General features: G+C 40.5%; 2 protein-coding genes across 2 annotated transcripts in view; one reads left to right on the top strand and one right to left on the bottom strand.

Moving 5' to 3' along the window:
- Positions 1–3,452, bottom strand: part of Magt1 (magnesium transporter 1) — a 42,280-nt gene extending 38,828 nt beyond the window's left edge. Inside the window, exon 1 of the mRNA XM_048417754.3 lies at positions 3,229–3,452. Coding sequence (XP_048273711.1) covers positions 3,229–3,429 — 201 coding nt within the window. The 5' untranslated portion in view covers positions 3,430–3,452. The remainder of the gene's footprint in view (positions 1–3,228) is intronic.
- Positions 3,453–8,362: 4,910 nt separating this feature from the next.
- Cox7b (cytochrome c oxidase subunit 7B) lies at positions 8,363–14,178 on the top strand. Its single transcript, XM_048417941.2, has 3 exons — positions 8,363–8,524; positions 12,010–12,134; positions 13,971–14,178. The coding sequence occupies exons 1-3, from the start codon at positions 8,485–8,487 to the stop codon at positions 14,046–14,048; spliced, it is 243 nt and encodes an 80-aa protein (XP_048273898.1). The 5' UTR covers positions 8,363–8,484; the 3' UTR covers positions 14,049–14,178.
- Positions 14,179–17,809: the final 3,631 nt, after the last annotated feature.

The raw sequence follows: 17,809 nt of genomic DNA, 5'->3' as shown, positions 1-17,809 counted from the left end.
TTTCAAAATCTGAACAGTGGGCATGAATAAAAGGGAGTTAGAATTAGATTATTTAAAAAAATTTATTGAGGAAAATTTACGTAACATAAAATCCAGATTAACCATTTAAAAATATAGAATCTAGTATATTCCTTTATAAACAATTTTTAAAAAAGACTTGGTTGTGTTTTATCTACATGTATGCATGTGTACAAGTCACAAGAGGGCATCAAGTCCTCAGGATCTGATGTTAATGATGACTGTGAGCCACCATGTGGACTGAGCCCCCAGGTATTCTGCAAGACCAAGAAAAGACCAACTGCTGAGCCATCTCTCTAGCTGCCCCTCCTGCAAGAAATCTACTTTTTAAAAGGCATTCATGTTTTTAGTTCAATAAAAAATTACTAAACATAATTTCACTGATGGAAATTCTAAGCTTACAAGCCCTTCACCCTTTTGACTGGGCTTGGTAGCACACTCAATAATCCCAGCACTTAAAAAGAAAGCAGGAGTTCAAGGTGATCTCATGTCCTCAGAGAGTATGAGGCTGGCCTGGGCTAGTTTCAGGAGACCTTGTCTCACAACAAACAAGCAACAACGAAGACCCCCACCCTTTATTTTAAAATATTAAGCAGGGCCAGTGAGATGGTTCATGGGTAAAGGTGCTTGTCACCAAGCCTGATGTTTCATCCCCGGGTGCCATATGGTAGGAGAGAACCCATGCCTGCAATTTATCTTTTGGTCTCCACATGTGTGCAGTGGCACTTGACACTCCCCCCCCCATACAAACTAACAAACAAGTAAATAAAAATTAAGGGACCAAAGAGATAACTCAGTGTCTTTCAGAGGACCCTTCAATTCCCATCGCCCGCATCGGTCAGCTTATAATAGCCTGTAACTTCAGCTCTGGGTAGTCCAATGTCCTCTTCCCGCTTCCACTGGAACCTACACACAAGTTGCACGCGCGCACATGCACACACAGGCATACACGCGCATCTTAAGAGATGGTTTAGCCAGTTACGAGCATTTGCTGTTTTTGCAGAGGACCAGATTATATTTTCAGCACCCACATAGGGGCTAAAACCATTTGTAACTCCAGTTCCAGGGCTCTGATGCTCTAACAGCCAATGGCACCAGGTAAACATTCATATACCTAATTTTTAATTACTTAAAAATAAAAGCGAATCTTTAAAAAGAGTAAGTGACCAGGCATGGTAGTCTGAGGCAGGAGGACCAAAAGCTCAAGGCCAGTCTAGGCCACAGAGCAAAACGTTACTTTGTGATTCTGGCACCCCAGAGGAATTCAAGGCCAGTGTGAAATATGAACCAAAAACTTGTCTAAATGTCCACAGGAATGACTTACTCTTTCCCTTGAAACAACACCAACATACAGGGCAAAACGTGAATGCATCTCCTTTACCAACATTACTAAATGCCCAGAGAGAGCAGCTGCTAAGGTACTGTCATGTTCTAACAGTTTTCCCTAGACAGATACACTAACTTACAGCTTAAAACCAGGACTTTGAGGGTACAAAATTATGTACTGCCTTGCATATTGTTTTCCACAAAGAATGGACTGGGCTGGGCAGTGGTGGCACACACCTTTAACTCAGCACCTGGGAGGCAGAGGTAGGTGTATCTCTGAGTTGAGGTCCGCCTGGTCTACAGATGAGTTCCAGAACAGCCAAGGCCACATACAGAGAAACTCAGTCTTGAATTCCAACCCCATCCCCACCAAAAAAGAATGGATTGGGATTCCCCCAAAAAGTCACATCAGGGGCTAGAGAGCTAATTCATGTTAAGAGCTCTTGATGCCTTTGCACACCACCTGGGTTTGGTTCCTAGCTCTCACATGGCAGGTCACAACTGTCAACTATAGTTCCAGGTGATTCCACATCCTCTTAGGCCTCCATGGAGGTGGTAAGCATCTATCCATGAATTGAACGCTCAAAAGACATAAAAAGTCATTAATTTCTTGGCCTAGCATAAAGGCTGCTCACTAGATCGTATCTTTGCTAATTGTATTTTTACTTTCCTCTTTGCCACCTTTTTCTAATTCAATGTTTTCATTTGCTAGTTTTTTGTTTTTTTCAAATAGGGTCTCATATAGCCCAGCCTAGTCCCCAATTCACTTGGATGGTACTGAATTCTTGCTCCTCTTTCACTACGATGTTATGAATACAGGCATGGCCACCATGCCAGGTTTGGCTTAGTTTTTAGTCTTATGAAATAATTCAAATACTCAGATATAGAAATTAGTTTAGTTACTAATTTAACTTAACAGCTGTAATGTTTCACGGGCATTTCAAAAATGTGCACATAGGTTTTATATACTTGAGACAGTGCAGAAAGCACAGGAAATAGCACTGGAATGAAGGGCTTTAGTCTACTTTAACTGCAGAAATTAACTGTGTAAATCTAGGGTTGGTTTTTCTTACCTATAAAATTAGAGAATATAAATAATTGTTACTAATTGTTAGTAGTCTTTTAAAGCTCTAAGGGTATGTGGTTCTAAATTACAAATGTTCAAAAACACAGTGCTAAGATTCATCTATTTGGACTGCTAAACATCAAGCTAAAAAATACAGCTGGGTGTCGCGGCTCACACCTGTAACCCCAACACTTGGAAGGCAAATGCAGGAGGATTTTCATGAGAACAAGGCCAGCATGGGCTACATTAGGAGAATGCTTCAAAGGAAACAGAATAAAACTAGACAGAAAGGATACTGCATGTCTTCCACATCGCAAAGTCTGTTTCACAAAGGGGTGGCATGGGGTGTCTTAGTTTGCTCATTCGTGTCTACCAAGCACAGAACACAGCCGAGCACGCTGATAAACGGGCACGAATGGCATCATCTCGCTCATCTACTTCAACTCCTGAGCTGACAACACAGCCCTTATACACGCCAGAGGGAACGACATGGTCGACAACAGAAGCTTGCATTATACCCTCTGGGTAGCAAATCGGGCTTCTCAGTCCGACCCCCAAAACGGCCCGAACTCCAGAAGTGTCACAACTTATAGCTGCATATTTTCTAGCTGCTGGAAGCCAGCTGGTCACCCGCTCCAGCCGCTTTTGGACTCGAGACCCCAAAACACAAGAAGTTACAGCTCCCGCTTTTGTGAGGCCAACTTCCTCCCAAAGGCGGAATCCAAGTCACGCCCAGCACACATCCTGGGGAAGAAGCGAGCTGACCCTCTCTAGCCCCAAGCCGAGAAAGTCCCTGGCGCTGGCAGGCGCCGCCTCACCTCCTTCTTTCTTTGGGCAGAGGCCGAGGGAAGGCTGGAGACGAGCAGCAGTGCCACCACGGCGGTCGCACACGCACACCAGAGCCACCTCGGCAAGGCCATGTTCGCTTGCCTCCCTTGGCGGCCGGGCGAAACTTTCTTCCAGCAAGGTCCGAGGGTGGAGCGTGAGAATGGGCGAGCCGAACCCTTGTCGCTCCCCATTGGCCCGGCTCAGCCCTGCCGGGCGACCCCTCACATTACGTCACGCGCCGCAGACGCCCGCTTAAAAAAAAAAAAAAAAAAAAGCTGTTCGCTTCCGATTGGTTCCAGGGAGCCAATAGGGAAAAGATAATCTGGAGGTTTCTTATTGGTTTGCTAAAAAGGCTGCACCGCCCCTTTTGTGGAGCGTGAAGACGACGCGAGTTGCGAATTTTAATGCGCATGCGCAGCTGTGCAAGGCTGAGCTTGTATTTTTTTGGAGGGAAGTGTTGAACAAAATGGTTTGTACGTTTAAAAGTGGAATCATCCTCCAGACGGCGTTCGTTTAGAATTGTTTCAAATGTAAGCCTCTAATCCAAACATTGGGTCGTTTTTGGCTACATTGCCAGGGTCCCTGGCCAGCCTGAGCAATGTAAGATTGTCTTAAAAAAAAAACCCTCGTGGTTTCTCACAACCAAAATCTCAGCATTTGGGAGGTGGAAATGGGAGGATTAGAAGCTCAAAAAATTAAACAAACCTTCAGAGTTCCAATTTAGCCTGGGCTACAAGAGATCTTAGATCAAAAAGCGTATTTTAGAAACATACTTTAGTTAATCTGGACGAGCGTTTGGAGAAATGTCTCAGTTAAGAATATTTAGCTGTTCTTGCAAAGGACACTCCCAGCACCCCCATGGCAGCTAACAACCGACCAAAGTTCCAGTTGGGGGGTGGGTGTTCTGATGCCTTATTCTGCCGTCCACAGGGACCTGGTGCACATACTTCCATGTGGCCCAAACATATACACACAGTTTTTGTGTGTGTGTGTATTTTGAGACAGCGTTTCTCTGTGTAACAATCCTGGCTATCTATTCTAGATCTTACTTTGTAGACCAGGCTGTCTTTGAATTCATAGATCTGCCTGCCTTTGACTCCTGGGATGAAAGGCATATGCCACCACCACCCTGCTTCCTTTTTTCCTTTTTTCAGTGCATACTGTTCTTGAAGATGGCTTGAGTTCTGTTCCCATCACCCGTGGTGAGGTGCTCACAACTGTCTGTAACTCCAATTCTTGGGCCCAGGATTTCATGGGCTCCTCAGACATCTGTTCTAGGTGCACATGCTAAAACAGACAAAAATACATATGGTTTAAAATAATAAAACAATATTCTAGCCAGGCATGATGGTGCACACCATTCATCCCAGCACTCGTAAGGCAGATGGCATGTAGGTGGATCTGTGAATTCGAGGCCAGCCTGGTATACAGAGGGAGTTCCAGTACAGTCGGTCAGAGCTCGACATGGAAAACCTGTATGTATATGTATGTATATGTGTGTGTGTGTGTCTGCGTGTGCACGCATAACATATAATATATATCATATAACGTATATGTTATATGTGTGTATATAAATATACATATACATGTATTTGGTTGAAACCTCCAGATCACCCTGCATGATCTGGAAAAAAAAACATTCCTGTCTCTTTCTCTCTGCAAACCCTTGCCTAAGCATTCAGCTTTTGACCATACTTGGGCACAAAACCAGTTTGTGGCAGACGTGTCACCACTTCTCGCCTACAGGCTATATAGGTTCCCTGCTTTATTTCAGATGTGTGGCTTCTCCAGCCTTATCTCTGGGACTAGCGAACCCACCCTGAATTTGCTTTGCTCAAATAATCCTGTTCTACTTTTTCAAATTCAGCTTGATCTGGCTTAATAAATGGGTGGAGAAACCTATTATCAGGGGACAGAAAACTTATCGGTATCCCCTCACATGAAAGAAAAGGCTGTAATCTCGGCACTGGGAGGCTGAGGCTAGATTACTACAAGTTTGTGGCTAGCCTGGGCTACATACCTTAGACCTATCAAAAGTGTGGACTGGTAAAGACACTTGTTGCCAAACCCAAAATGAATTCAACCCCCGGGGCCGACATGGTAGAGAAGCAACTCTTGCAAACTGTCTTTCATCCTCCACATAGACACCATAGTATATGGGTGCCTACACACACACACACACACACACACACACACACATGCAAATAAAAATTTAAAAAGTGTAGTTTTGGGGGGGCTTTTTGGCAGCACATATACTAAGTTTGGAATAACGCAAAGACAATTGTCATGGTCCCTAAAGAAGGGTTTCAAATTTATTAAAGGCATTTTTAAACTCTTCACTAAAAACTTAGAGGACCAAGAGGGCATTGCAGAAAACACATGCCTTTTTACTATTTAGTTTGTTTTGTTGGTGGGAGCAAAAGTAAGATTGTGAAGAAGTATGTCCCTCTGTTTAAAGATCTTTAGTAGTCTCAGCAAGTTTGCATCAAACATCCACTACTCTTATCTAAAATTAAAGATAATGCTTTTCAGCTGAGGCAGCTTCCGTTTCTTGGTCCAGTTCTGTTTACTGTATTATAGAGAATTATAAAACTGAGGTGATTCACTTGACAATGATAAAGCCCTCAAGAAGAAAAAGCACAAATAACAGCAAAATAAAAGCAATCTACTTATAATTTGGATTTACTTATTTGCAGTGCAGGTGATTGAGTACAGGACCCCAGTAAAGCTGGGCAAGCATTTTACCACAGAGTTACCTCTCAAGTCCAAGTTGCATTTATTTTGAGTGTGTGGAACATATTATATGATTACTCTTTTGGGTCCTATTGGAAAGCAAAATCCTCACAGAATTATTCGATTATTTGGAGAGTTAAGGAGATGCGCGTTGAAAGTAACTGGTCTCAACATAAAGAGATAGGAAATAAGATGACCATGGTGGTGCATATTTGTAAGCCAAGCACTCAAGAGATAGAGGCAGGAGGTTCAGGGGTTCAATATCAGCCTGAGCTACGTAGGGAGTTTCACCCTGAGCTACAAGAAACCTTGTCTCGTTAAAACAGAGAGAAGAGACAGACAATACAATACCCACATGTGGTGGCATATGCATGTAATCGCAGCAGTTGGCAGGTAGAAGCAGGAGGATCACAAGTTTGATGCCCACTTGGGTTACATGGTGAGTCCCAGTCTCAAAGAAGAGAAAAAAATGTGAAAACAGTATATGAAAAAATTAAACCTGGCCTCAAGGGGCAGCTTAATTCCAGCTACTCTGGAGGTTGAAGCAGAAGGACTGTAATTTCAAAGCCGATCTGAACTACAGAGTGAGTTATCAGCTAATATGGGCTTATCTCAAAAATTTAAAAGAAAAATTTAAAGTGTGGCATCTCACGTCTATAATCCTAGCTCTTGGGAAGCTAAAGCAGGCATATTGCCATGAGATTGAGACCAGCCTTGGTTCCATAGTAAATTCCAGATCAGCCTGGGCTACAGGATGAGACCCTGTCTCAAAGAAAGAAACAAAGACATAAGCAAACAAGCATACTAAAATAAGCATGGGTATTCAAGTGTTTTTGTTGTATGCTGTCTTAGATTACTTCAGATATATGACCATAGGAACACAATATGGTACAGAATCCCCAATGGACACAAAGCATAACGAATCAAAACTTGATTCAGAATAGGATGGTCATCAGGCAGTGGTGGTGCATGCCTTTAATCCTAGCACTCAGGAGGCAAAGGCAGGTGGATCTCTGTTAGTTCGAGGCCAGACTGGTCTACAAGAGCAAGTGCTAGGATAGGCTTCAAAGCTACAGAGAAACCCTGTCTCGAAAACCAAACCAAACAAATCAAACCAAACCAAACCAGGATTGTTAGTCACAATGCATTCTTTATAAGTTACTCACTTTCTTTTTTGCCAAACTCTCTCTTAAAAAATTTTTAGGATGTATTTGTTCTTTTTATTGCTTTTATTGAGCTATGTATTTTCTCTTCTCCCCTCCCTACCTTTCTCCTCCCCTTTTACTCGCTTCCATGATTCCCATGCTCCCAATTTACTCAGGAGATTCCCCACAAGATACTTTTTAATTACAAAGGGACAGCAGTGATTTTAAAGTATAGAAATCTGGAGCACATGGCTTTGATTAAATGATTATATCAATAATGGGACATGCTAAGGTCATATACCTTTTGATTGGATACTCTAAGAAGCAGGACTTGGTTAGTACATTATTTCTCTAACCAGGACACTAGAGAAGCTAACGTGGAAGAATTGCAGGCAAGTCTAGGCTACATAGTGAGTTGTAGCCAGCTTGTGTTCCACAGGGAGACCTTGTCTTACAAATAATTCCTTACGAAGATTAATCTGTTCCATAGTATTTTTGCCAGATAAAATGAATGGACTCACTCCATTCAATTTATTTATTCAGTGTTTTTCGAGACAGGGTTTCTCTGTAGCTTTGAAGCCTGTCCTGGAACTAGCTCTTGTAGACCAGGCTGGCCTCGAACTCACAGAGATCCTCCTCCCTCTGCCTCCAGAGTGCTGCGATTAAAGGTGTGCATTACCATACTCGGTTTTTAAAATTCTCCTTCTTCTTCTTCTTCTTTTTTTTTTTTTACAAAAATAAAACAAAACTTTTTTTTGCAGGCTTTCTCTAAATTTGGATTTATTTCAAGATTAAAAATTAAATTGAGCATGGTGGTGCACACCTTTAATCCCAGCATTTGGGAGGCAGAGGCCAGCCTCAACTGCATAGGCCAGACAGCACTACATAGAGAGACCCTGTCTCAACCATCCCTCCCAAAAATTACAAAAATAATTAAAAGTTAAACCAATTAGTATAGGTAATAGAAGACAGAAAATGAAAAATTTGAAGTGAGAATAGTTTGAAGTGAGACGGCTAACCCAAACCTCTGGAGTTTCAGCACCATCTTGAAGCTGGTGCCTTAAGTATGGTTGGTGTCTCAGCTCTCTTTTGCAGAGTCCCAGAGTTACCTCACGGTTCAGTAAATACTAGTCTATGGCTCTTACGAAGCTTGAAACTACATTTCCCAAAGGCCTTTCTTTTTCTTTGCAGGAAACAGGATCACTATTTCTATAGGTCAATCTCAAATCTCGCGAGAACTCACCAAATACCGTACGGAATCCCCACTGGAAGCCATTTTGTTTTTCAGGGCTCTTTGCAAGGGTAGCTGGGTCGAATCTGCACGGAGGCAGCACCGGTCGTCACCGCAGTTCCATCTTCTTCTCCGCGATGTTGCCCTTAGCCAAAAACGCACTAAGCCGTCTCCAAGGTGAGTGTGGGCGAGTCCTTACAGCAGCCGCGGATCCGTCTGTCCTCGTGCTCTCGTGCCCTTTTCCTCCCCAGCATCCTGCACTTTTAATTCTAGGTGCACAGTGCCCTGCGTGGTCTCGGGACCCTGGGAAGATAGCCACTCACTGGAAAGATAGCCGTGACAGTGGCTTTTTCATTTCGTTGTGTTCCTAGCCTAGTTCTGCATTCTCAATCCTTCAGGGATCTATGATTTCCAGGAAGACCGCTTGGCGGACACCTGGCGGCTCCCCTTATGTGATGCTCTAAATTTTAGCTTTGGGAGTGTATTTATTTGCTACCCCAAATAGATGAACTGATCTTACACTGTAACGGTGGTAGGAAGCTAAATCTACCTCACATGAGTTCATAGCAAGGGGAAACCCTAAGTGGTAGCCTGACAGCTTTAGTCATCTGTAGGTTATCAACGGACCATTAACTATTGCGAAAACAATTGTGGTCAATTTTTCCTGTTTGAAAGTTAGGCAAGTACGTGGAAATTTGAGACTAGTATTATATATGAAGAACACACTGGATTGGAGAGAAAAAAATCATTTTCATACTTGCTTTCCTTTGAAGGTGACCTTCAGTAATGTGAATAGAGGTGACCTTATACAAGTATCTTTAGCTTGCTTCTCTAACCATGTTTTTATTTTACCGAGATAGTAGTGTAAGAAATTGTGTTCTAAACACTGAAGTACTTTAGGAATAGTTGAGAAAAATAGAAGCCCAACTGATGTTTTGTAAGCCAGTAACTGTGTTTATTATTTCTTTAATTTAGGGCAAATCATTTAACATTTTGAACTTGTTTCCTTGTTTTTGCAAAAGAGAGATTAGTAAATAATACGTATTTTATAAGTTTGTTAACCAACATCTGATCAGTAAACAACCCCCCTTTTTAATATAGAGAGACTTAAGAAAATCCACTTGGTAAATCAGAGTGTTGAAAACAACAGTGGTTTGGTAATCTCAATTTATTTGATCTTTAAGTGATTTAGGGATTTTTATCCTGCGGGAAAAGGTGATCTTAAAAGGTTGTTTCTCAATGTAGAATTTCTATACTCACCTCTAAGTGTTTTAGGAGCACAATACATTAAGAAATGTTTATGAATTTGCTTAGTCCGGATGTGGCTGTTTTCTGAGGGAGGGTCTCAAGTAGACTAGGCTAGCCTCCAACTTAATATTGAACCAAAGATGATCTTCAACTTCTGATCCTTCTGCCTCTACTTCCCGTGTGCTGGGATAACAGGTACTTAGCACCTTTAGAGACTTAAGTGCGAGTGTGCATGCGCGTGCATGCATATGTGCATGCGCGGGTGTTCGTGTGCACGCACACTTGTGTTTCTGCAGCTTCTGCAGCGTAGGGACCGAGTCCAGGAAATGCGGCAAGCACCACACCAACTGAGCTACATTTTTCTGGGTGTGGCTGGCTAAAATGAAAGCTAAGTAAAATAGCTAAAGAAGTATATAATGGTTAAGAAATTATCATGATTATACCTCATAGAGACCATTATTATTTTATTTTTGGGAGGTGATGGGGTTTTAACCCAAAGCTCTGCTACTGAACTATAATCCCAGCCTGAAACTATTACATTTTAAGTATTAGTGGGCAGCATTTTTGTTTTGCTTTTATTTTTGAAATGGTCAAGCATTAATCTGGCATTAAAGTTGAGGGCAGTTTTTCTCCCTAAGCCTTCCAAGGGCAGAGAGTACAGGTGTGAACCAGCACATCGCAAACCAGCATTGCTCTTTTCCCACTGTAACTGTAAGCACCTTAAAACAATAAGGGTGTGATACCTAGGTTGGAAAGGAAAAAACAAAACTGATAGTTTTTCTTGGTATTTACCACTTCTTTCTAGTTTTATTTCTTATTAACTTGCCTGTATACCTTGTTCTTCATCAAAACTTGATTGGCTTTCTGGCACAGTAGATCTATATCTGTCAATTTTAATTCCACATTTCTACATCTATATAGACAGGTACTCAATTAATTCTATTTTCTTGTACTACAGTGATTTTTTGTCTTCATATATAATATTCACTTGTAGGCTAGAAATTGCCTAATGATAAAGTCTCTATCTTATACATTTTTATATATTCTATTTTTAAAATCATTTTTATTTTATGTGCATTGGCGTTTTTGCCTTCCTGTATGCTTGTGTGAAGATGTCAGATCCCCTGGAACTGGAGTTACAGATAGTTGTAAGCTGCCATGTGGGTACTGGGAATTGAACCCAGGTCCTCTAGAAGAGCAGCCAGTGTACTTAACCACCAAAGCATCTTTCTAGCCACTCTCCCTCTACACTATTTTTTTGAGACAGAGTCTCGTGCATTCTAGGCTCCACTCCTGATCCTGCCTCAACCTTTCAAGTGCTGGGATTACAAATATGCTTGCCTGCTTATATACTCTAATATAATTGAGCGTTATTACTAATTATTTTAAAATTTAGCTTACTATAGTTTGGAGTTATTTTGTTGTAATTTTAAGGCAATAAACATTGGGTGTGTATAAATATGATGATTTTTGGTTCATTTTCCCTTGTGTATTTTAAATTATTGAGCAATGTTGGGTAAATTTTAGTGGAAATTGAAGTCATAGGTATTCAAATTAGTGGATGGTATTTAAACCATTACTGATATACACCTTCAATTTTTCTTTTCCTCCAACCACTTTTTTTCTCCAACCATTTTCTGAGACGGTGTCACTGTATAGTTTAATCTATCGATCAGGCTGGACTTGTACTCACAGAGATCTGCCTCTGCCTCTGGATAACTTAGGTGAAAAGGTGTGTGCCATCATTTACGTCCTCCATTTTTTTTCCTGAAAATTTTTAGGAATCCAAAATTGAGAATTGCGTGAAGAACATTGGCCAATTATATTAACATTTTGTTATGTTTGTTTAATCCTGCTTCTGCCTATGTGTCAGATACACACACACACACACACACACACACACACACACACACACACACATTGAGATAGAGCATCTCTGTGTAGCTCAGTCTAGCCTAGAATTCACTGTGTAGCCCACTTTACTATTAAACTCATGGCAGTCCTCCTGTCCATTTCCCAAGTGCTGAGATTACAGGTGTGAGCCCCAGGATCTTGCAGCTTATCTTATTTTCAGAGTATTTGAGAAGGTGTTTACTTGTTCTTGTTTTATTTTTTGTTTTTTGTTTTTGTTTTTGAGACAGGGTTTCCCTGTGTAGGCTGGCTGTTCCAGAACTGTCTGTAGACCAGGCTGGCCTCAGACCCCACAGAGATCTGCCTGCCTTTGCTTCCGGAACACTGGGATTTAAGGTGTGCACCACCACCTCCAGGCCACTTGTTCCTTTGTGTAATGTGGTTAACATTTAGTTGAGTTGCATGGTAGTATGTAGAGTTTACTACCTTTGCTTTCCTGTTTGGCAGTTGTGTTCTCTCTGTTTTAATAATGAACACATATATTTCTGTTCTCTTTTTTTAAGTTCAAAGCATTCAGCAAGTGGTGGCAAGACACAGCCATCAGAAACGGGCACCTAATTTCCACGACAAATATGGAAATGCTATATTAGTGGCTGGAGGCCTCTTCTGTATTTCTGCATGGACATATGTAAGTACTTCAGTTGATTATTATTTTTTTATTTGCAGTGCTATGGATTGACCCCAGGTCTCATACATGTTAGGCAAATGCTCTGCCGTTGAGCTATACTCTCAGACTCAGTGGTTCTTCATTTAAATATATTTTATTCTCATCTAGTCCATGTATTATTGGAAATGTTAAATTTCTAGTGAATGAGTGATTTGAAAGACTGTCTGATCATCCACCCATTGTCTTTATTTGCATTTAGCATTCATCCATCTTCTTAATGTTTCCAGTAACAAATTGCTTGTTGGAGCACAAGGCAGCCCTTTTCTAGATTGTGCAGCTGTTAGAAGGGTCTTATTTGTGGATCCCAAGCATGGTGGTATATGTCTGTAATCCAGCCCATGAAAGACTTAGACAAGAGGATTTCAAGTGTGTGATCAGCCTGGGCTATGTAGTGTATACGGTGAGACCTTATCTCTAAAAAAGTTAAAAATTCTAATGTTGAGTTAAATATGCTTCCCTTTGTAATTATTGCAACACAGAAATTCTGACCCATCATGTTTCCATATGATAGCCATCAGCTAGTAGACTTTTGTCGTAGGTTGTAAAGCACATGCTTAATATTGACTGGGCCCTGGGTTCAATTCACAGCACCAAAAAAAAAAGCCAAACAAACAAAACCCCAAAACCATTGGCATAGTGTCTTTAATTTGTTAAGTTTAAGACATCTGTAGGTCAGACTTTTGTTGTATATTTTCTGGATTTTCATATTTTGAGTCACCTTCCTGGACATACTTAAGTGATCAGATTTCCTTCTAAAATTCGGTAATCAGAACTGAGGCACAAGCCAAGTGTGGTGGTACATACCTGCAATCCCAGCACTTTGGATGCTGAGGCAAGTACATTGGAAGAATAAGACCCGCTAGAACTATAAGAAGTTTGAGGCCAGCTTAGGCTACATAGTTGACTTTGTCTCAAAAAAAAAAAACAACAACAACAAAACAAACAAACAAAAAAACCCCAAAACCTGAGTCTGATTTTCTTGACAGATGAAGTGTAACTTGTTTTCCATACTCTCGAACTCTGCGTCTGGTGCCTAACTTGTTTTCTAGTTGCTCGATCTTCAAAAGTGTAATTTTGAAATTTTAATGAATATATTTTGGGTATAAGTGATACAGATTTCTGAGTGAAGTGGCACACGTCTATAATTTCAATACTAGGGATGCAGGAGGATCAAGAGTCCAGGGTCATCTTCAGCTACTTATCAAGTCTGAGGCCACCCTGATCTACATGGAACTGTATCTCAATAAAACAAAAGGGACAACCCAGTCTTTGCCTGAAAGTAAAGATAACTATTAATTTGGGTGCTGGGGATTGAACCCAGGGTCTTGTGTATCGAAGCATATTCATGCACCTTTAATGGTCTATACCTCAGCCGTGAACTCAGATATTAAAATAAAATGAGTTCTCCTAGGTAGTTGTGGTAGACAGGCAAAATTTTGGAGGTGAAGAAAATGTAAAATATAATTTTGAATTAAGAACAAGCTTCAAAATTTATTTTCTCAGTCTTCTAGTCACATTCCAAGTATTTAACAGCCAGATGTGGCCAGCGATTCCTATATTGGACAGTGTAGGTTTAGAACATTTCCTTCAACGCTGAACGTTAAGTTAAGCAACCTGACGTGAAGAATTAGTACAGCAATTAGCTTTGACTTCTATGAAAAGCACTATATTCCTGGTGACTTTCTGTTTGTTATTTACCTAAGGAGCAGAATTCTTTGTGATTTTGAAGAGTTTCCAAATTGAGAAAGCGGACTGTGGTTTAAATATGTATAACTGACAGCCTTTTAATTTTTACAGACAGCAACACAAATTGGAATAGCATGGAACCTGTCACCTGTTGGCAGAGTCACCCCCAAGGAATGGAGAGATCAATAGTCATGCCAGCTGGTGCAATAATCAAGGAATTGTTTCAAAACCAATCTATAAGTGATGCCAAGTCAAAGAATCATGTATTCACTAAAATATGGCATATTGAAGAAAAAATAAAGTACCTTTGAAACCTTCATTTTATGTTTTGCTTTCTTTGTAAATGAAGCCAAGCGTGATGACTTTTCATTTATTTAAGCATTGTATTTGAGTCATAGCTGTACCATCTCTTAAAACAGCTTTTTTCTTTGAAGTGATTTGAGGGCAATCTATGCTCTGAAAGGCAATTTTATGGTAAGCTGAAATCACAGTTGGTGAACAAATAACCACAGCTGGGTCAAGAGTTTGGTCCAGATAGGTTATGCCTAGTATCCTTTACCTTATGGTTATATTTGGAGTTGTCATTAATTCCCTTCCTCTCCTGCTTGGAGAATTTAGACTGTCACCAAACCCAAGTTAATGATCCTGTAAATATGAGCTAGATTTGCTAAAGACTAGCTCCTCAGCCCCTATAGCATATTTGCCTTAATTGGGTGGTGGATTTTCAGCATAATCCTTAATCCATAGGGAGCATTTGTCACATACTTCCTAGTTATTGTAACAATAAGAGTATCTGTTAATCATGGCTTTAAAGAGATAAATTTTGATACTTGACTCATTGGCCTCTCCTGTTGGTTTTCTGTAATTCTAGCAATATTAATGTAACATTTAGGTTTGGGAAATTTTCCTAAGTGTAGTATATGACACTGAACTTGGTGTGGAAGATGTCAACTAAACAAAATGTCAATTGAATCACATACTCCATTACTTCTGGTTAGAATTGTAGTCTGTAGTTACATTTATAATGCTTGATTAAGCAAAACACGGAATTCCTATCAAGGAATTTGTATTAAGTTTATTTAGGTTATTTTTATTAGTTAAGGTTTGAGACCTCTCAGAACCAAAACTGAGTTATAGAAGTTGTCTTTAGCAATCTCTTAAATATATCTGCTAGGAATTACACTTTCTGCTTACTAAAAGATTATAAGATTTGTAACTCTATACTATTTGATAAAATTCAAGCTTGGTGTGGCGCCATATATCTTCAACCCCAGGACTCAAGGCGGGGATGTCGGAGGATCACTCCCACTTCCAGGCTAGTCAGATCCTACGTAGTTGAGACCCTGTCTCCACCTTTTAAGAAACTTGAATATTTTTATGAAGTCTGGAAATGTTCAAACTAGTATTAAGTCATTCAAATACAAATTAATCTGAAATGTGATTAAACCAGAGACTTGGGTGCCTAAACATGTTAGATCCTATACCTTTTAGCCTCAGAATTAGCATTCATTTATGGTGAGGTAAATGTCACCATGATTTCTTCTGTTGGGTAAATGATGGTTGTCAGCTGTGTGTAATGTTTTACATTTACTTAATTTGTGTGTATTTGTGCCCACATTCACCATGGTGTACATGTGAGAGTCAGGACAACTTGCAGGAATAGGCTTTCATTTACCTGAAGGTTCTGGGGAATAAACTCAGGTCACCAGATTCAGCAGCATGTGCACTGCCTACTGACTCATCTTGCCCTCCTTTGACGGGTGCTTTTAATACTACATAACCACTAGTAGAAATGAACGAGTTGTTCATTGATTCTTTGGCCCCACAACATTCTAACCTTGGTGCTTTCCTGTTGCACCCAGTCAGGCAGGTTCTACATTTGCATGAAAATGGCGTCACTTTTACTTCTTAGCATCTTGGAATTTTATTATTACCTGGATTTGAAAAGTTATTAACTTCTCTGTAATGTATTTCTATGGTTGAAGAATTGAGACATTTTACCTCAGAAGCACTGCTAATCCTTTAAAAGGCTTTGAGGGACTATGAAGTACTTTTAGATTAAGGTGAATGTCATAAAGTTCTGTTCTTAATTTTACTCTGAAATGGAATTGCCATGTATTTTTTGTTATTTGAATTTGCTAAGCTTATCAAGTACAAAACATTTGCATTTTGAGAATACAGATGTTGCCTTTTTTAAAAATTAAGATTTATTTATGTTTATGTATACAGTATTCTGTCTGCATGTTTACATGCATACCACAACAGGGCATCAGATATCATTACAGATGGTTGTGAGCCACCATGTGGTTTCTGGGAATTGAACTCAGGACCTATGGAAGAATAGTCAACACTCTTGACCTTCGAGCCATTTCTCCAACTCCCAGATGTTACCTTTTTTAAAGCTAAAAGATGTGTTCTTTATGTGTGCCACTGTGTGGAGGTGCCAGCGGAGACCAGGATATGGTGTTGGATACTCTGGAGCAGGAGTTAAGGCAGTTGTGAGCTTTTCTGGGAAGTAGTATTCTTAACCACAAGGCTATCTTTCCAGTCCCAGATGTTCTTTCCTTAGCCTGGCGACTTTGTTAAGAATATATTAATGTCAGCCCGGTGGTGGTGCACACCTTTAGTCCCAGCACTCGGAAGGCAGAGGCAGGTGGGACTCTGTGAATTCGAGGTCAGCCTGGTCTACAAGAGCTAGTTCCCAGGACAGGCTCCAAAGCTACAGGAAAACCCGGTCTTGAAAAAAAAGAATATATTAATGTCATACTGGAAGCAATTTGGAGGTACTTAGTAACTCCCAGTAAACCTGAAACCTTGTCTTAGTCTTATGAAAGTTCACTCAATATAGTAATTGTGAAAGGAATGTTAATATGCTTGAACATTCCCGGGCAGTAGGGTGGATGGAGACAGAGACGACATTTTAGAGAGATGTGGTAGGTGACAGAGAAACCAATATCCAGATTGACTAGAGGGCTAGCTGACTTGCTATCCTGCTTCTTTACAACTGGTTTCCTGGTTCCTACCATTGAGTGAGTTTTATTTAATAGTTGAACAACAATTGCATTGTGTTGAGGGGACAAATGTGTATCAAATGGCCAAAGGTATAAACCATGCGAGTAGTGATAATTTTGTTCGTGAATTTCTTTGAGTTTAACACCAATCATCTTTCAGTTATAACTCAGTTTGTTGATATTTGGGAGCCCACTTAAGTCACCTTAGTTTCTTTAAAAAATTAATTAAAAAAAATTTGGGTATATGTGTGTGTGGGTATGTGCACATTTGGGTGTGGTGGCCTTGGAGTTCAGAAGAGGGTGTTGGGTTCCATGGAGCTATAGTTACAAGTGGTTGTGAACTACCCAGTGTGAATGTTGGGAACTGAATTTGGGTCCTCTACAAGGACAATATGTGCTTTTAGCCACTGAACCATCACTCCAGCTCCTTTTTATTTAAGAAGTTTATTTATTTTATTGCATGTATTTATTTGTGGGTGTGCTGTATGCACTATATATAGCCCAGGTGTGAAGACCAGAGGACAACTTGTGCGATTTCTCTCCCTCCACCAGGGATAGAGCTCTTAGGTCAGTAGGTTTGGTGGTAAGCATTTTCACCTGCAGGGGATTAAACTCAAGGAATTGTCAGTCACTGTGGTACTCCAACCCCATTGTATAATTTTTTCAAGATAATCGTGTGTGTTTCTGAGTGTGTCTGTGCGCGCTCGCGTCAGTATGAACTACAGCATGTATGTGGGGTTAGAGAGCAGTTTACAGCAGCATTCTGTCATCTGTCATTTGGGTAGATTATTTTTTTCCGTGTATATGGGTGTTTTGCTTGCTTGTACATATGTGCACCAGATATAGGCAGTACCCTAGAAGGCCAGAAGAGGGCATCAGATTCCCGAGAACTGGAGTAACAACTGGTTGTGAGCTGCCATTATTTCTCTGGAAGTCAGT

This window comes from Myodes glareolus, chromosome X, assembly GCF_982192425.1.
Source record: "Myodes glareolus chromosome X, mMyoGla1.1, whole genome shotgun sequence".
In the NCBI taxonomy this organism is placed as follows: Eukaryota; Metazoa; Chordata; class Mammalia; order Rodentia; family Cricetidae; genus Myodes; species Myodes glareolus.
Note: the sequence above shows the minus strand (reverse complement) of the source record. Positions and strands in the feature narration are given on the sequence as shown.